This window comes from Leptonotus elevatus, chromosome 1, assembly GCF_054856555.1.
Source record: "Leptonotus elevatus isolate MCC_2025b chromosome 1, RoL_Lele_1.0, whole genome shotgun sequence".
Lineage (NCBI taxonomy): Eukaryota > Metazoa > Chordata > Actinopteri > Syngnathiformes > Syngnathidae > Leptonotus > Leptonotus elevatus.
Window position 1 is genome coordinate 22,796,059 of NC_141239.1, and position 20,787 is coordinate 22,816,845.

General features: G+C 42.0%; 1 protein-coding gene across 2 annotated transcripts in view; it reads left to right on the forward strand.

The window, feature by feature from the left end:
* Positions 1 to 15,379: 15,379 nt before the first annotated feature.
* The window catches only part of cables1 (Cdk5 and Abl enzyme substrate 1), a 30,163-nt gene continuing 24,755 nt past the window's right edge, over positions 15,380 to 20,787 (forward strand). The window contains exon 1 of one of the 2 annotated variants that reach the window (XM_086085159.1): positions 15,380 to 16,179. In XM_086085159.1, coding sequence (XP_085941285.1) covers positions 15,605 to 16,179 — 575 coding nt within the window. In that variant the 5' untranslated portion in view covers positions 15,380 to 15,604. The remainder of the gene's footprint in view (positions 16,180 to 20,787) is intronic. The other variant, XM_086085167.1, reaches the window with a different exon arrangement.

A 20,787-nucleotide genomic window follows, 5' to 3' on the forward strand; every position in this document is an offset into this window, starting at 1 on the left:
GGAGGAGTCGCCCTGTCAGGTGAAAGATGAATTCTGGCCGCTCCGGCTTATGATTCAGGGGCGGAAGGAGGTATTGGATGGCTGCTCACTCCGCAAAAAAGTGTGATCACAGGGTCAGGAGCGCCTTTAGTCATTACAATGGAGACATGCTGATGACGTCAGGCAGCAGAAATGGACTTATTTGGGTTTTTTTTTTCCTGCTGTATGCAAACGCAACAATGAAGTCTGTGAATGAGCTTGAATTGAACCTATTTTCAGGAGGTTTCATCACTTCGAAAACGTTCTTTTAGGGTGTGGTTAAGTACCACAGTAATGGAATTTCTGGTGTAGCAACGGTTGTCAAATGTGAGCCAGCACTTACTGTTATGCTGTAAAGTCACCTTTTCAGCTGTTTAGTCATGATTTACAACAAGGAAGTGACGAGGGTGATCCCTAAAATGATTTTATCTGAGACTCTTGTGGATCAGGAAATCACCAGAACCGCCTGGTGCACTTGTTAGGTCCCAAATAATCTCAAATCCTTCACGTCTTGCAACCTCCAAAGGATGTAGAAAATGAAATATTTGATCTGTGGTTGTGGAGGACCAGGAAATCAACACTTGATATGATACACCACTCAATTCTTGAGGACAAAATACAATCACTGGTCATGCTTGGAATTCGGGGTAAAGGTGCACTGCTGTATTCCAGTTAACATGATCTGTTTTCAAATGCTTCTTCAGAGAAATGGAGCCCTTGCCCTTACAAACTGTGGTTCTTCGGAATCAGGAAATCACAAGCATGTGATGTTCTGGGTACGGTTTCAAATTAATGTAATTGTCCTTCAAATGCAGCCAATTTTTTCTGTCACTCGTAAAACCAAGAAATGGCCAATACCGCTTTTGATTCTGGGTAACAGGACAGTGACACTTGATTTTCCCGGTCTTCCTGAAATGGCAAGTCCAGATCCAGAATGTAAAAACCCTTCAAGTCAAACTGTGGCAGGGTTTTTACTTTCTGGACCTGGTTTTGCAACCTCAGCATTTAGTTACAGCCTCCAAAGGACACACCCTCAGATTTGTTTGTTTTTATCTGAGGTTCTTAAGGACCAGGAAACCATCAGTACCTACCGCTTGGAATTCTCTGCAAAAGTATATTTGACATTTGCTTTTTCCCAGTTAATATCGCGTCCTTCAGTTGCAGCCTTCAAAGGACTGAGTCTACGAATTATTTTATCAGTGGTTTTTGAGGACCAGGAAATCCCTTATTCTGCTTGGCATTCTGGGCAAGGGTGTACGCTTTGTTCCAATTAACACCCTCTGCCTTCAAGTGCAGCCTCACCAGACATTTGATGAGTCCATTAATCATCCTTCAATTGCATCCTCAGAAAGATGGAACATTTAAATTATTTTATCAGTGGTTCTTGAAGACCAAAAAAAAATCAACAATTCAACCAGAAATTCTGCTCCAATTAACATCCTCTGCCTTCAAGTGCAGCCTCACTAGACATGTGTTGTGTCCAGTAATCGTCCTTCAGTTGCAGCCTCAGAAGCACAAAGTCTCTGAATTTTTTTCTCCGTGGTTCTCCAGGACCAGGAAATCACCGATTCCATTTGCCTTTCTGGGTAATGTTCCAATTAACATCTTCTGCCTTCAAGTCTAGCCTCACTTGACATTTGTTGTGTTCATTAATCATCCTTCAATTGCAGCCTCAGAAAGATGTAACCTCTGAATTATTTTGTACGTAGTTCTTGAGGACCAGGAAATCACTGCTACCTCTCGGGGTCCAAAGTATGCAGCCTGTCAGATTATTTTTCGAAGTATGCAGCCTGTCAGATTCTTTTATCTGTAGTTCTTGAGGATAAGAAAAAATCCCCTTTGAATTATGTGTTATTAAAGTAAGTTACGGCTCTCAAACGGGGGCACCACAATTCATTACTGGTGTTCAGCAGCTAGCGAGCATCCTGATTGGACCTCATATGTCCATTCACTGATTATTTTGCATCCTGGAAAGGAAAAAAACGCTCATTAGACAACAACATGAGCAATCGTCTGTCTGTATTTCCACATTTCCAGTCTCCGCGTTTCCTGTGACGCCAAAGAAAAGGCCAAAAAGTGCCGACGTAGCATGAAAGATGGTGTTTTTATAAGTGTCCCGGCGTCTCTGTCCCACACTTGCATCCATTATCTTTCTGCGGGACTGGGGTTGGTGGGGGGGAGTTATCTTGGGGACCCATTGTGTGTATGTGAAGTAGGGGGGGGGGGGGGGGTGCACCTCCACTGTGCATACAGGAGGTGTTATGGCAGCAGGGGAAAGTCTTGGCTCCAGAGGGGGGCGGCGGTGGAGGCGGTTGGAGTTCTGTCCTCCCCCCTGTGGCCCCTGCTGGGCTTGGGGGAAGCCATGCACGGAGACAGTAGGCTGGGGAAGGGGAGGGGGGTGTTAGAGAGGAGGCACTGGGCCCGGGCTCTTGCCCTCTCCCTGACAGGATCTGGTCAATGTCCTGCCGCCGAGGGTCGCGGCCCAGCTTACACATACAAACTTATCTCCAGTGCATCTGCCGGGCCGCCTGCGCAGTCAGGCTGTCTCCACAGCGGGCCACGGGCGCTTTCCTGTCGGGTGGGGGGGGGGGGGGGGGTGAAGAGGGTGCAGGAGAGGAGGATGGTGGAAGGATAGAGAGGAGGGGGTTTGATGTTCAACTGCCAAGTCGCTGAGCTGTGTGGAAAACACGAGCCGCCTCCAGGGTAACGGGACCACTTCTGAAGTTCTACAAACAAAAATAGCTCCGATCTCGACCCCGCCGCCGCGCCGCGTTCCCACACCCTTGTTTTCAATCCCGCCATCATTTAGTGTGTGGAAGGGGAGGGAGAAAAAGTGAAATTCAATAATTGTGTATTTATCACTCTCCCTCCCGCTCCCGGTCGCTCTTTCGAGGATGGAGGCGACCTCTCGGTGACCAAGCGCGTCGAGGTCCCTTTGGTGAGTCATTTTCATCAGTTCAACAGCGCCGGTTTCCAATTCTCATGACCTCATGCGTTGCAGAATGCTTGCAATCCACCGCTTGGTGTTTTCTCTTCGCTCCCTCCTTTCCCAAGCCTTTCTCAGCAGACGCACGACCAATCGAGGAGGAGGACAATTGCTTGTAAAATGTCAATTAACCCTCGTGAAAATGACGCCATCGCTTCCTACAGAAGTGATGTTGTTTTTATCTGCAGACAGAGAGCAACAGGAGACATCTTTGAGCATCATTGGCCTTTTCATTAGGTACACCTGACCTGAATGAGATCCAGTGAGGTAATAATAACTCAGAACACTCAGAACCAACGTGGTTTTCCTCCTGCCACCATTGGGGGAGCTGTCGCAGGAATACGCTGTGAGCGGTCATATTTTCGTGTTACGACCATGTGGTCGTTTTTTTGCAGGTTTTGTAGGTTCACAGAATCCCCACTTTTGCTTCTCAACGTTTTTGGGTCAAAAAGGGATCGACCTGACTGCTTGGGTTAATCACCCAAAATGTTGAGTTAACCCCAAAACAACCCCAAAAATTGGGTTGTTTTGCAAAAAGCAAAGCGGCACGGTGGATGACTGGTTGGTCCACTGCACTGGGAGGCGGACGTGAGATCGAGTCCGGGCTTCGGCCTTCCTGGGTGGAGTTTGCATGTTCTCCCCGTGCCCACGTTGGCTTTCTCTGGGTACTCCGTTTTCCTCCCACGTTCCAAAGACATGCATGGCAGGTTAATTGAACACTCTAAATTGTGTATGGATTTTTGTTCGTCTCTGTGTGCCCTGCAAATGGCTGGCAACCAGTTCAGGGTGTACCCCGCCTACTGCCCGAAGCCAGCTGGGATGGGCTCCCTCATGAGGAATAAGCGGTCACGAAAATGGATTGATGGATGCAAAAAGCAATTAAAAAATGTGTTGTTTTGGGGATTTTTGGGACATCAAAAGGATTAACACACTCTAAAAATAGCCGACAATAACCCAATTTGGGTCAAAACTGGACTGATCCACTAATTGGGTCAATTTCACCCCTTTTTTGTATGATTGTTTTGTACAAAGGTGGGTCAATTGAATAATTTTATAATTTTTTATTTTATATTTTTACAAAATTACCCTTTTTGGGGGAGGGGTTGTTTGTAAAAATTAACCGAAGTAGTGACTTGCCCCATTTTTACATTACATTAGTACACACAAAACTCCATAAATTGGGTCGTAAATTACTCATTTGACCCAACTTTGGTTGAAATTAATAACCTAAAAGTTTGGGTCGTCCCCATTTGACCCAATTTGGGTTATTTTTTTACTCAGATGTTTTTAGAGTGTATGACTATACAATAATAAAAAAAAGTGTCAAGCAATCATGACTAAAACCATACAGGAAGTCTGCCATTTTGGTTTGAAGTGGTCATTTTAGGGGGATTCCCATGGGTGTCCTTCAAAGATGAATCTAGTCTATTATTAAGGCACAAGCCTGAGGTGTCGAGGACTCTCTGAAACTTCCTGGTTGTCTTTGTTATTCTTGTCCTTGGCCCATTTTGAGAACATTCACTGCTCTTCCATCTTCAGGTTTGGTAAGGATCACAGATGTCTGATTTGTTTTTGAAAATCCTGCCTCAAACCAGTTTCACTTAGCAACATGAAATTTTGCAGGTGTTTCCGTCACGAGTAGGCCCCACAAAAAAAGTTTCAAGATGCTTGAAAAGACACAGGAAGGCTGTCACATCTTTAACTGTGAAGTGGCCGTTTTTGGGACATATCAAGGGTGTCCTTCAAAGACATATGTGTGAAGATGATGTCCGCTTGCTAACAAATGTGAGCCACTGAAGCACAAAATGGCTCCGAATTCAAGTTCATCCCCAAAGCTGGATTCACTTTGGTGCTTGCATCTAACAGGGCAATTCCAGGGTGTACTTGAAAGATGAACTTGGCTTATTATTAGGACCCAAGCACAAGTTGTCAAGAACCATCTTGAATTTCCTTGGTTTCTTTGTCGTTACACCTGGACCATTTTGAGAGTTTTCCATCCAGGTAGGGATGAAAGGCCTGAATTCCCAAAATTGGCTCTGAATTTCTTTTGAGACAATTCAGCCCCCAAAGTTAGTTTCCCGTAGCCACATTTGGTGTTTGGTAGGCATTTCTATCATGAGAAAAGTACTGATATCAGGTGTCAGTATCGGGCTTATTTCAGGGTATCGGTACTCGTGCATGACTACGGTCAGCTGCCCTCTTCATGATCAGTACCAAGAATTTAAAAGAGCATTAAATGACCATACTGGCCCCTAAAAATTTGATGATTTCAGCTAGACAAGAAATTGGGGTGTGTAAAGTGTTATTGTAATTCTTGATTCTTGAGACTGTTTTGAATTGTGGGGAAAATGTGTCATATTGTCTTCTTTAAAGTTAAGGTTTAGTTTGGTATTTTTAGTTAAGAATGTTTAATTGTAAAATCATGTGCAATCTGGCAATTTCTCCCTGGAACGGATTGTCTTTTTCCTTTATATACTGTGTTTAAAATTGCTAACTAATCATTTGAGAGTGACAGTTTGACATTAACAGTTTATTTACTTCATTAAAAAAAAAAAAAACTACCTTAACTCATTCAATGCCATTGACGGTCATAGACGTCAAAAATTCATTTGAACTATTTCTATTAGTTTAATATTGTTTCCACTTTTGTTAACAAGAGTATGAAAACCTCGAAAAAATGACTACATTTAGAACAGATATAAAAATGTGTGATTAATCGTGAGTTAACTATTGAAGTCATGCATTTAATTACAATCAAAAATTTAAATCGCCTGAGACGATTTAAAAAAAGAAAAGATTATTCAAAATTAGGGGCGTCAGGCGATTACATTTTTAATCGTAATTAATCGCCTGACTTCTCTAGTTAACTGATGATTAATCACTCATTTTATATCTGTTCTAAATGTACAATTTAAAAAATATATAGGTTTTCATACTCTTGTTAACAAAAGTGTGTGGGGGGGAGTTAAACTAATAGAAATAGTTCAAATGAATTTATGACGTCTATAACCGTCAATGGCAGTGAATGAGTTAAAGTCCAAATAAATCCGGCGTGATTATTATGTCTTTGTGTTCGTCTTTAAGGTCAATCAGGACGTTTTTTTGTTGTCACATCTCGACGCAGATATTTTACTTATGTCCTACAATGAAGAGTTTTTGTGATGTTACTTACTAAAAAAAAATTGCTATATAAACGATTCGTGATGGCGACAGTTTGACCCAGGAACGGACATTCCTCCATTTTCTCACTTGGATGTCCCTGTGCGTGTCCTTGCAGAACAAACGCATGCTTTGCGTGTGCGAGTGTACAAAGTTGACCCTTCGCCGACTCCGCCTATGATGTGCGCTTCTCTCAAGTGTTCACATTTTAGCCGTAAAAAGCGAACATTGTTGCCCCGACGCTGATCCTCATCTCAGGACCTGCCGTAAATTGTGCGCGGCGCTCGGCGCACACCTGACACGGACGACTCCCCTCATCTGCTCCTCATTGGCTGCCGTGTCTGAACGGGGAGAACCTTTTAACCTCCGTAGCGCTCAGGAGCAAACATTTGATAGTTTATTTTGTGTCTTTCTCATGGAGAAGTAGGAGAAGGGAGGAGAGACGACCTCCTAATGTACATTCTGTTCTGCTTTGGCTGCGATTCCCAAGGTTGTTTGTCTACGTGTGTGCGCGCGTGTGTGGGTGTGTGTTTGTGCATGTGTGCGTGTGTTAGGTGGTGCCAGGCACTCGCGTCTCCTCTGGCTCGCTCCGTGTTGACCCGACCCTGGACTCTCCTCCCACTGGATGGGCGAGGCTTGGCGGAGCAGCTCGTATCCGCACACACCGATTGCCGGTATGTGCGCGCTCACAAGCATGCACACGGATAGTAGGCGTGTACTTGCGGGATGGACACGCTATTAGACACAATCCTACGCCAGAAATGCAGTTTTACAAAGACATGAAGTTATACTCAATTTAATTTGTATGACTAAAATTAAAACAATTCTATTGAAAATATTTTATTTAAAACATTTTTTTTTAAATAAGTAGGCTATATGCGGTATTTCCAGTGGTGTGTTCAGGCATCTACAAAAAAACAATAAAAATACAAAAAACAATCAGATATAAGGAAAGGTAAGGTAGGCAAAGTAAAAAATAAATAAAATAAAATAAAAAGTCGAATGTTTTCATCACAGTTCCAAAGTGTTTGTCAAGTATCAGATAGTGATCCCTCGCTGACTTAACCTGGAGATAGCCACATTGATAATTGCGATTCACTCAAGGAAGTTCTCCACAATATCAATCTGGGACTGCTCCACGGGAAAGGCGTGACATTCTGTACAATACTTCGAGCTGATTGGACGATGCGGCATCCTGTACACGTTTGTTTTGACCAATCACGGCCACGGATGAAAATGTCATCTTTATTCTCGTCGAGGGGGGGCACAAACATCTTTACCAGGTAAAAATACATGACGCGTCTCTCGCTGTTCAACGTTCAACAAGGAAACGGTGAGTAAATCTGCAAAAACAAAATTAATTGAACGTCCAGTCATCCATGTTGGGTTTGTTTGTTTGTTTGTTTGTTTGTTTGTTTGTTTGTTTGTTTGTTTGTTTGTTTGTCTGCCCCAACGTCGGGCGCTGGCTTCCTGGTTTCGTCACAGCTGCATACCACGCCCCAAACACGATGTCTCTCTGTGATTGGTGGTTCAGAATCTGGTGGAAATCAACGGTCTCGGTACAAGATGTATTCACGGGAGTTCGTGAACTCACAAAAACCGCGAGAATTCAGCTTGCAGAGCAAGGTTATCACCGGCTACCAATCAGCCGACACTCGCACACTAACACACAAGTGAGACAAATATTCACACGTGCAATCAACACGTCAGGCATGCTGAGGTGCATTCCAAGGGGAGGTTACCCTCATTTAAGGATGTCTTGGCCTAGACTGCACCCCCCCCTCTCTCTTTCTCCCCCTCTCTCTCATTCCTCTCCCTCCCTCCCCCTTCCTCTCTCTCTCTCTCTCTTCTTCTCTCTTTCTTTTCCTCTCATTCCCTTCCTCTCTCTCATTCCGCCTCCTCTTTTTTTCTCTCTCTCTCTTTCTCTCTCTCTCTCATTCCTTCTTTGTCTCTCTTGCCTCAATCTCGCTCTCTCTATAGTCTCTCCCATACTCTCTCTCCCTCCCCTATCTCATCTCTCTCTTTCTCTCTCTCCCTCAATCTCACTCTTTAGTTTATCCATCCCACCCTCTCCCTCTCTCTCTCTCTCCCGCTCCCTCTCAACTTTCTCCCTTCTCGCGCTCCCCCTCTCTCCCTTCCATCTAGCTCTCTCTTCATTCCTCTCTCACACTCTCCTATCTCCCTCCCTCCCTCTCTTCCCTCAATCTTGCTCTTGCTCTCTCTATAGTCTCTCCCTTTCTTTCTCTCGCTCCTCTCTCACTCTCTCTCTCTTTCTCTCTCTCTCAACCTTCTCCCTTCCCTCGCTCCCTCTCTCCCCTCTATCTAGCTCTCTCTCCCTTCCACTCTGTCACTCTCCCTCTACTCTCTCTCTCTCTCTCCTTCACGCGCCCTCTCTCTTTCTCTCCCCCCTGCCCCCCCCCCCCACGTCATGCCACTCACAGCAGCGCCTGATCCCGATCCTATCTTAGCTCCTCGTCTCGTCTCACCCACTCGCTTCCATGATGAATATAAATGATTGTTTTCCTTGTATGACTGCATTACCCAAAACACTCTAAAAGTGTTTTAGAATGCGTCATCTCGAAAGGAAAACAAATGCAGGGAAGATTTTTTTTTGGGGGGGGGGGTTCATAGAGACAAGGACAATTAAGAGTAAAATGAAACGCGTCTAGTTGCATGTGAACAGTCACAATGTAGCCGAGATGAAGTCGTCATCGCGATAATGAAACAAGCCCACATTCCTGCACTTAAAAACATTACAAAGTGACAAATGAGGAAGGAGGGCAAAGGGCAAAGCCGCGGGAACAAATCACTGGATGTGACGCCGAGTCCAGCACAAGCACTTTGCGTTGGCCGACTTACCAGCGGAGAGGAAATGGGAATAAAACAAGTGAGCTGTTGGTTGCAGACTTTTAGATGATACAAATGGAAAGCATCTGCCTGCATGTTTTCCGCACTCCGTCGAAAGCAGGGGACAACAGAACTTAACGTTACACAAACACGTGACCAATTAAGCCACGTTTCAACAATAATCAGATCAAATTTCCGTCATGTTCCTCCCTTCTCGTGAATGGACAAAGATGTCACGCAAAAATCATCCTGAGTAGCGTGAGGGTGTTAAGTATGATCTTCCTTCGCTTGATTTGCTCGGAAAATGGTCGGGTCCCACCCGCAAGTGTAAATGTTCCAACCTGTTCAAGCTGGCACAATTAAAAAATAGATTCATTGTGTGGATCGTGTTTTTTTCATTTGTGAAATGTTTTACAAATATTATTATTATTATTATTATAACAGTATTTCAGTTGTCTTTCTTTACTTGCTGTATTTTATATTTTTCTTAGCACAAAATGAGCCGTAGAAAATAAACAACAAATATTTTAAGACTACACCATAGTCATGTTGTCAATATTTTTTTTCTTTCTTTTTTTTCTTTAAAGATATTGTCAATATGACGGTGCACTCTGGAGCGATGTTCTGACGTATACTGCTATTTGCATTTGATGACAAATTCAGTGTTCTAATTTGAAAGTTGCACCTGTATGTGGAGAGGAAATACTTTCGCGTATGTTTAACTTCATGCCAGAGAGAAAATTCAGCAAAAATATTGGCAATAAATCGGCAGATTTTTACAGATTTAGATTAAGCGATAATAACGGACAATTAAATCTGCAAGCTGAATTGCTTAATTGGTCGGAATTTAATATTCATATTTTCATCACTTAATGTTTTATATGTTTACATGCTAAAACATAAAATGTACAATGTAAAATGTACAAAATTACAGTATATTTACAATTAACAATATTACAATTTTCAGGGACGGACGGACGGACAGACAGATAGTGAATGAAGGTGCATGGAGGACTTTCTGAACTGACAGTCCTGGTTCTTGGTGCGACCTTGCTTCCTCAGTGTCTCCGTCCAGGACCCCAGCTGACCCCGCCGGTTAGCCTTTGTTTAGCAGACACCCCGGCCCCCTTTAATCTCGTCCAGAGATAAATCTTTCCATGGACCTGGTCCGACTCACTTGAAAGTACGGCCCGGGCCGTCTCCATAGATCAACGTAATATGGCACGTTTGATGTCAGAGGTGGAAAAAAAGGGGGGGGGGTTCCCCCAATGGCACGCGGGTGGGCCCTTGCTCTGGCTCCCAGTAACAGGGTCATCAATCCCAAAAGGACCAGAGTCCACCGTGGCGGACCACCTGCCCTCTTGACCACGGAGAGGCAAGCAGGATAACCTTGTCTGTCTGTGTCCAGACGCCCAGACGATGACACATTTCTTATTCCACATACTCGCTTAAGAGGAACCATACAGACAGTATTGCAATATGGTGTCGCCTCTTGAAAAGCAGGGGAAAGAGATCGAGCCCCGCCGCAGATAGTGAAAATCTGCAAGTAATTAACTCCCACTCACAAAGTCGTATCATTGCCTATACATTCCGCAAATAGCACTAAATGACTTTTTTCTCTTAGACAAGGTCTGATTAAATGAACTTCATAATTCTTTTTTGGGCTTATATAGTCATATTTTCTGTAAGACATGACTTTGGCCCGAGCACAAAACAGCACATAGGTGAGTTTTTAGCAACTAATGGATGGATCTGTTGAGAGAGAGAAAGAGAGAGAGAGACTTTAAACTTTTTGATTTTCTACTGTAATTGCAAGAAGAACGACAAAAAAAACAACTTCGAATTTGATACGTAAAAATAACTTTAAATGTACAAAATCACAGCATTAAACACTTTAGTCCTCGCATTTTTCCGTTTTTCCATCCAAGAAACTCGGGGCTCTAAGTAGTGAACCGCCAGGCTTCCAGTTCTGTCTCCCTCTGTTGGTCTTTTTTTTTTTTTTATCTTTCTCTGACCGGTTGTGACAGAGAAGGCAAATTCCTTGTGTATTTTTACATGGCCAATAAATCTGGTTCTGATTTAAGAAATCAAATGTCAAGCAAGTACATGTTGTAATGAAACAGAGATATCAAAAAGAAGGCGACAAAATGGTTTAATAACAAATATTAATTAAGTTGAATAATTGCGTCTTGAGTAAAAACAAACAAACAACAACCCTAATCCAAAATTTGGTAGAGGCCCCCTAGTGGTCGCAGGGGCCATTAGCAAGTTGGTTGGCTTATGTCTTGGGACAGCTTTACATTACAATATCTATGTCTTGTGTGTGTTAAAACTTGAATGTGGACTCTTTCAATTTCAATGACGTTTAAAGATAACATTTGCGATGTATTGCGATACATTGTGATTTCCTGCCTCTAGCACAGTGTTTCTTTACAAGGCTACATCGCCAACGAGAGGCCCGGCATGCTAATTACAGTCGTCGTCTCATCACGAGCAAGACGTTTTGGAATTCACAAGTTATAGAATAGTAGGGGTGTGAATTGACGCGTACCTGGCGATTCGATCCGTATCACGATTCATAGGTCACGATTCGATTAGATACCGATTAATCATGATATGAATCTATAAGTCGATTATTGTGGAAAAAATATGTATTCAACATTTTGAAAATACTTATCAGTAGTGATAAACAAATGAAGCTTCATGAAACACTTGTGATACTGTTTGAATCCTTTAGATGGCACTCTTGGTTTAATTGGGCCAGCTAGCTAGCTAGCTAAACAGCTAACCAGACAGACAGACCAATGAAGCTTTAAGAAGCACCTGTGATATTTTTTGACTTCTCTAGATGGCACTCTTGGTTTAAAGGTGCTAGCTAGCTAAACAGCTAACCAGGCAGACAAACGGACAGACGGACGAATGAAGCTTCATGAAGTACCTGTGATATTTTTTGACTCCTCTAGATGGCACTCTTGGTTTAAAAGCTAACCTCAGGTAAGATGTTTTGTTGAATATTTCCATCAAAAATTGATGTTTAAAAATCGATTTGGCCGCATATTGAATCGATACGAGAATTGTGCACGGCAATATAGCGATATATCGCCGAAACGATTTTTTTAACACCCCTATTGAATAGATGTATCACTTTTTCACTTCGCCGTCATCTCCACGGACTAATTTGTCACTGGACTAATTGTGAACAGGAATGATCCTTGCCACCGACTGTATAAGTGTCATCCTTAAAACTATGGCGGACTTCAGGGAGCTCTTTAGATTCCTCTGATAAGAACCCCATCCCCCCCGCCCCCCCCCCTTCCACTCCATTTTGACAAGCCCCACACGCTGGCTCTTATCTAAAGCCTTCATCGGAGCAAGGCCGCTAATGCTGATAGATATGATCCTGCAGAAGGGAATATGCCAAAGTTCAATGACACAAATTAGAGCACTGGCATGATGATGATGATGATTGCCTGCGTGCGTGTGTGCACGTGAATCCAAGGCGAGTGCCAGCATCACCCTAAAATAGGACAGGCATTTTAATTGTTGTACCCTGCGATGGCTCAGTACAGTTGGATTTTTTTTTTTTTTATAATATTTTTTACCCCCTCATAAAGCTAAACAGTGAAGCCAAAATATTAGGAACAGCCCTCAATAGAATGCAGGGCAGTTTTACACCACTGCAAACTACACCGCAACAACAATAACAATAATGATAATAATAATAATACTAAAAATAATAATAATAATGATAATAATAATAATATCATTATGATTGTGGAATATGAATTAAGCAGCAAAATCCACACGTTTATATTATATCCAAATGGCAAAATGACATCATAGTTGCTCCGCGCTCAGATAACGACCAATCATGGCTCACCTGTTTTCTGATTTTAACCATGTGACATTCGCAAGCTGAGCTATGATTGGTCTTGCCTCTGAGCAACTGCGATGTAATTTTCAGGTAACATCAAGTGGCAAAATGGCCGCCCCCCCGACATGGGTAAAAACGATCAGAGCCACATAGAACATATTGTAAAGAAAATGTAAATAAGCTCTTATTAGCATTCGCAAGCCTATGATGTGGCCAGTTCCTGCCATGGAGTCATTAGGCTATCCAATGGAGACAAGTAACTTGAGTGCTGCAACTAGTACAATGTTATAATGTAACTTGCATAATGTCAAAAGCCTGTTTGTTTATTTTTCTAATTGAATTACAAACAGCCCCCAGCTCACTTTTGACCCTAACGAAGACAAGCGTTCGAGAAGAAAAAGTGACATTTTACTGCATCTGATTGCTTCAAGTCAATGAGAAATTCAAATTTTGCTGTTATGTTTGACCTCTTTAGGGTCACAGGTGTGCTGCAGGTGAGCCCAGCTGACATTGGCTGAGAGACGGGGGGGGGCACCTACAGACAAACAAGCATTCACACTCTCATTATACAATAAATTCAATTTGTCTTCAATGAAACTTAATATCTGCCGTTTTCATCTAATAATAATAATACAGCATGACGTAATATACACATTACATCTCCATCTTGATGGTCTGAGCATATTGGGTCCTATATCCTCCCAAGGGGCCCATTAGGGAAAAGTGAGTCATGCACACTGGCTGTTTTGTGTGCTTTAATGCTGTTACAAGTGCCACACTGGCAATATCATGTGCAGCACGCCTCACAATAAGCTGCTCGAGTAGGAAGCTCCGCACAAACACAGGAAGCTGAGCGTTTCTCTGCTGCGCTGGGACGCTCACGTTAACTTTCTGACATCATGTTGCCCCCCCAAAAAAGGCAACGGCACTGCACACGGTATAACTGCGGTGAATTGGAAATCTTGGGGGTTTTTTTCTCGCTAGAAGTGTACTAGAGGTAACTGTTATAAACGAAACTGCAGTGTGCGCAAGCTACAGTTGACACACGAAAGTTGCAGTGCTGCGTGGGAATGTCGTAAACTTGTGCAACAGCAGCACCTAGTGGTCAAGATTGTTAGTTTCAGTCTCTGCGAACAAGGCAATGTGTTCAAAATTCAAAAGGGGGCACATAGAACGATTTTATCTCTTTGTCAATGAGTATGAATTTGATTTTGCGTATAACCGTATGTTGTATATCAATCTTGTGGGTACATTATTTTTTTTAAAATCCAATGTTATGTCTGCGGCGCCAAAGATGTTCGTGGATCTATTCTCTGGAAAATGTGGTTGAAATTAAATTATTTTCTAAGTTTAAATATGGCTTTTTATTAACATGGATTATGTTTTTTTTTTTTTTAAACAGCAAAGTGGGAAGCAAATTATTATTCGTATTATTATTATTATTATCATTATTATTATTAAAAAGAACCTCATCATGAAATCAAAATTCAACTTCCATAATTTTATTGCAAATTAAAGAATCTTGTAGTTAATGGCCCCGACTCCCTACTACTACGTTTTGCTTCACCGGGCAGAATGAATGCATGAGTTAACAAGTTCATGAATGAATGAATGAATGAATGAATGAATGAATGGATGAATTAATTAATGAATAAATACAATTTGAAATGATTAGAATAATTTTAACCCGGTGGGTAGTGATGTTTGGTCGGTGCTGGATTTCACTTTTCTTTGATCCTTCCTCGGGTCTCGGTGAACGGTATGGAATTTTTAATAGGTTTCTGGTGAATTAATGAGCACACACTCACACGCACGCACATTTGCACACCCACACATGCACATACTCACGCACATAAAACAAAAAGAAAGAAGAAGAAAAAGAGAGAGAGAGCGCAATGATGATGACATGTCGTATCGGTAAGATATTAAAAATAAAAGAATAATGATAATAAAAAATATTTATTTTATTATAATTATTTAAATCGTAATTAAATGATATACATATAATACTAATTTAAAAATGTGGTGACAAAAAAACAATAGAAGTAAGAAATAGCAGTAGTAATAATAATAATAATACAATAATTATAGTATTATAGTATAATTTATTTTAGTCATTGTAAATAATTCAGTATTATGGTATGTTTTAAATGTTAAATGGTAAACAATAATAAATCATAAAACATAAATGAAATAAACTATTTTGAATTTATTATTTTTCATTGTGATTAATTAAATCCATTCCTGAGACAAATGACGTCTGCTTGGTTGTACCACCAGAGGGCGTCCTTGAGCATGTTTGCAGAGCCGCAATAGAACACTATCCCCCTCCGGCCACCAGGGGGCATTATTGCACAACACACCACTTATTCTCCTCCGCCCATTGCCTATTGTGCTGTGTTAACAAGTGTGCCAGGCAGTAGCTCACAGTCGTACTTTTTGGTGCAAAACACTCGTGTAGTGTGTACTTGTTCTCAACTGCCAGGAAAAGGGTGGGGGAAAAAAGCTGGCGCCTGATTGGTCCAAACGTTCTCATTTGCTGCCACAATACTGCAACCACGTGACCTGGCTGTTTTCAACCCACTTCCACGCGTGCAGATAAAAAGACGAAGAGTGTACATCGACATTATACACCCACCCAAGCACAGTATATTTTAAGACACACTTCGATGCATCCTAGGTGAGGAGGAAGAGGTGCTGGAGGAGGAGGGAGGAGAAGCATGGCGGCGGCCGCGAGCAGCAGCAGCCCCTCCGCGGCTACGGCCACGCTTCTGCACGGCCACCGCATCAACAACTCGCAGACGCGGAAACGCATCGACCCGAGGCGGAGGCAAGCGGCGCTCTCCTTCCTTACCAACATCTCCCTGGATGGACGACCCGTGCAGGACGAGCGCCAAGAGGTGCACAATGTCGCCGAGTCGGAAGCTCGGAGTTGCGTGGTGGTGGAGCGAGCCACCTCCATCTCCTCCAACTCCTCCTCGGCTGCCGCTCTTGCCGCGGCCGCGACCGCCTTGGCCAACCAGGCTCTCCTGGCGAGTAGCCGAACCAGCTCGGTCGCTTCGGCCGCATCCGTCGCTCCAGAGCCCGCCGATGTTGAACCGTTGGCGCCGGCGTTTGCTCCTCCGGCGCCCGCGTTCGGCTCGCCTCTGTCGGCTCTAGGCGCCTCGGCCCGGGGCAGACTGCAGACGTACACTGCGGGGGTCGCCCCCGCGGCGTACTCCAGGCAAGGATCCCAGAACTACGGCGTGGAGGGCGGACAGATAGCCAACTCTGCCATAGAGCTGCAGCGGTCGAGGTAAACTCACACAACTTTTGGCCTGATAAATTGATAATATCCATGAACGAAAAAGTAATACAGTGGACCCCCGCATACTCGCGGTTCGGCACTCGCGGATATGCAGATTTTGTCTCAATATTTTTTTTAAAGTGTTTAGCTTTTGTTTTGTGACGTGCTTTTGATAGAAAAATAGCAATGTGTCGAATCGATTAACCACACAAATATTACAACATAGGGTTTAATCAAATGTAATTACTGTATGTTGGGACAAGCCGAAACTTACATAACAACAACAGTGGCTGTTTTGGCAATTGGTGCATAATGAAGGTGGCTACTCTTTTCCTATATTCATGGTTATTTACCAGTTACTCTGAACTGAAACACACCCCACACCCCCAAAAAATGTACATGAATGTTTTCTTTTGGCATCATGATTTACATCATTGCTGTTTGTTTGGGGGGAATTGCGCCCCCTTGTGGAGACACTATAAGGGGTCTTCAAGGATTCTAGCACTCAAGTGATTTATTTGCTGGCGGATGTGAAGTAAGCTAGAAAATGACAGTGTATGTTCTTGCTTTGGGGGGGGGGGGGTTAAAGGAGATAGGGGGGTCTTGCAATGTGTGTCAAGCTAGGACCGCCACTGAAGTCAAAAGTTCACTCCTTGTATTGCTACTCTGGTTTTACAACTGTTAGCTGCCAAACTGCTAGCGGTTAAAAGGGTTAGCAGCTAGCTAGTCTCCCTAGCCATATGTAATGCAAAGTATGAACATGGGTAATGTAGTGTTAATTGGTAAGCTTCAGTGCTTGTTCGTATTAGCCACCATGCTATAACTGTTAGCATCAAAATCAACTTTGATTTGAAACACAGCCAGACCATTTCCTTGTCTCTCCCCTTGTGAAGTCTGTTGCTTGTGTTGGAGCGTTCCTTTTTCAGTTTAACTATTTGAAGTCCGAAAAACATGACACACACCTGCTCCATTTCAACGTGATGTAACCGTACACCCTCGTTCACCTCCGACATCCTCTCCTTATGGATGTCTGTTTTTTGGTTCCCTTTTATTGACTGGTGACGTGGCAGCTGTCACCAACAGTTGTGTGCTGCTTCTCAATGGCAGAACCTTCTGCTGCAAGGTCCTCTCGAAAACCGGAACTTTCCTCCCTGACCTTCTAATGCACTTGACGCTGCCATCTCACTCGTAAAAGGAGTTTGCAATTTAAAACAGTTCCTGGTTATCTCAATAACATGCCTGACATGCTCCAATCCCATCCAACGATCCCAAGGATCAATACGATACTTGACACGCCTCATTTGTTGTCGCATGCGAGTGATAGATTGTACACTCCGCCCCATACTGCAGGGCCAATGGTATGGCATGCTTGTGTCACCATGACGACAAGGGGCAGAGCAAGGGGATTGAACAAGGCGAGCATCTTTTACTTGTGGAAGCAGAGCCTGGAGTGTGGTGAAAAAAAAGCAAGCCCCGCTAAAGCATTTTCACTCATGGAGGCAGCACTTCATACACAGCACAGTGTGTATGTGGCGTGTGTGAGATTTTTTTTTTATGGCGCCCACATCAGTGATCCGTACATATGCTTAAAAAAGAAATGAAATGGTAACGTTTTCACTATTGCCTTTGATTTATGACACGTCACCACATTTAAAACCAAATATTATTTCAAATGATTTAATTATAATAATTTAAAATATATAGAAATTAGAAAATATAAAGAGTGAGAAACTTACAGTGTATTTCTTTAAAGCACGTTATATTAAAAGAAACACATTATTATCATTCACAATGTTGATTAGCAGACACAAAGAAGCTGAAGTTGAATATGGCATGAGAAAATGCTGAGTTTATGGAGTATTAATAATAACAATAATAAAGACGTGTATTTCAACACTGATGTAAAGTTAAAACAAATTGTTGTATTTTTAAAACAATTTGAATATCAACACAAACATTTGTGATTAAAAATCTGATATTGAATAGGTTAAAAGAGTTACATTTTGATTGGCTACTGACAGCAGGAAAAATGTTAGCTAGTCAGCTATAAACATTCTCACTACTACATTATTTGCAATCATATTAATTGGAAATTTACCTTTGAATCTGTTAGATTTTCAATTTCAATTAATGGTAATAACTGTTTTAATATAATTATATTTTTCCTGGTTTTGTGGCGCCCGCTAAAGCCACGGCGTCATTAGCATTAGCCTGCATTGCTTATAGGTGAGCTAACTCTGAAAGTGGCTTTGGAGTTTTACCTAGCCTAGCATAACAGTGAGCGGTAACAAAGTGTAATGGTAATAACTGTTTTAATATTATTATATTTTTCCCGGTTTTGTGGCGCCCGCTAAAGCCACGGCGTCATTAGCATTAGCCTGCATTGCTTATAGGTGAGCTAACTCTGAAAGTGGCTTTGGAGTTTTACCTAGCCTAGCATAACAGTGAGCGGTAACAAAGTGTAATGGTAATAACTGTTTTAATATTATTATATTTTTCCCGGTTTTGTGGCGCCCGCTAAAGCCACGGCGTCATTAGCATTAGCCCGCATTGCTTATAGGCGAGCTAGCTCTGAAAGTGGTTTTGGATTTTTACCTAGCCTAGCATAACAGTGAGCGGTAACAAAGTAACAAAATAACAGTTTTAATATTATTGTATTTTTCACGGTTTTGTGTCGTCCGCTAAAGCCACGGCGTCATTAGCATTAGCCCGCATTGCTTATAGGCGAGCTAGTGCTGAAAGTGGCTTTGGATTTTTACCTAGCCTAGCATAACAGTGAGCGATAACAAAGTGTAATGATAACAACTATTTTAATATGATTATATTTTTCCCGGTTTTGTGGCGCCCGCTAAAGCCACGGCGTCATTAGCATTAGCCCGCATTGCTTATAGGTGAGCTAGCTCTGAAAGTGGCTTTGGATTTTCACCCAGCCTAGCGTAACAATAACAGTGAGATATGGTAAGTGTACCATCTCTGGCCAAATGAAAAAAATAAAAGACCACTACACGATGTAATGTATGAAGTGCATCACTCCAATAGAGTCATGTTCCAGCATTCTGCACACATTTCTACACAGTGCTGGTTTGTTTTCCACAAGGCCAGCTGGTAGTAAAAACGTGTCCAGAGGTGCCAGACTCTCTCGCTCTCTCACTCCCCCCTCCTTCCACTTCCTCTCTCAGGGGCCCCACAGACACTCTCTCCCCTCAGACTTGTTCTTGGCCTCCGGCCTCGCTTCCATTTAGGAAGTCGCAGAGCGGCAGCCAGAATAGACGAGGAGCACAGAAAGCAAGGGACTATTGGTTGGTTGACTTCATACCTCTCGCCGTCTGCTAGCTTGGGTGTCGTTCTTGACACTACATTATTTGTGTTTTTAAAACACGTGGGGCCTTAAAAGTTACGGTTCCCGCGGTCGTCCATGTTGTGGTTGGTCACAAATGTGGATGTGAGGTGCGATGGCGCTGAGGTCATGCTTGGCATATCAGGGGTAGATTACATAAGAACACTCCAGGATGCTTCTGTTGCTAAGTGAACCCAACCTAAACATGACCATTATGTGCTTGTGTAGTATACTGGAACCTCAAATGTAAAACAAACAATTCTTCCCTTAACCAATGCCAGGGATGTGCAGTGGGGAGTGGGGGCTAAGGGTGCTCGAGACATGGCCCTTTTAGTCCTTTTGCCCGCTATCCCAAACTTTTATTTATTTATTTATTTATTTATTTTTTATAAGCATTTACAGCACAGTTGACCCCCACATAATTCGGAGATAAGTAATTTTCTCAATATTATACAATTAACTCATTCACTGCCATTGACGGCTATAGACGTAAAAAATTAATTTCAACAATTTCTATTAGTTTAACATATTTTTCCACTTTTGTTAACAAGAGTAAGAAAACAAATATTGTGCATTTAGACCAGATATAAAATTTGCGATTAATCATGAGTTAATTATTGAAGTCATGCGATTAATTACAATTTAAAAAAATTATCGCCTGACGCCCTAATTTTATTATTTATTTTCTATATTTTTTATTAGCATTTACTCAATTGTGAAAATCTGTCTGTGGCATTATAACAGCACAGTTGACCCCCACATAATTCGGAGATAGTTAATTTTCTCAATATTATACAATTAACTCATTCACTGCCATTGACAGCTATAGACGTCAAAAATTAATTTAAACTATTTATATTAGTTAAACATATTTTTCCACTTTTGTTTACAAGAGTAAGACAACAAATATTGTACATTTAGACCAGATATAAAATTTTCGATTAATCATGAGTTAATTATTGAAGTCATGCAATTAATTACAATTAAAAAATTTAATCGCCTGACGCCCTAATTTTAATAATCTTTTCTTTTTTTGAAAAAGATAATTTTAAAAACGAAAAGATTATTAGAAATTAGGTCGTCAGGCAATTCAATTTTTAAATTGTAATTTATCTCATTACTTCAATAGTTAACTAACGATTGATCACAAATTTTATATCTGTTCTAAATGTACAATAACAACTTTTTTTCTAGGTTTTCATACTCTTGGGAATTTTTTTTAAACTAACAGAAATAGTTCAAATGAATTTTTGACGTCTGAAGCCGTCAATGGCAGTGAA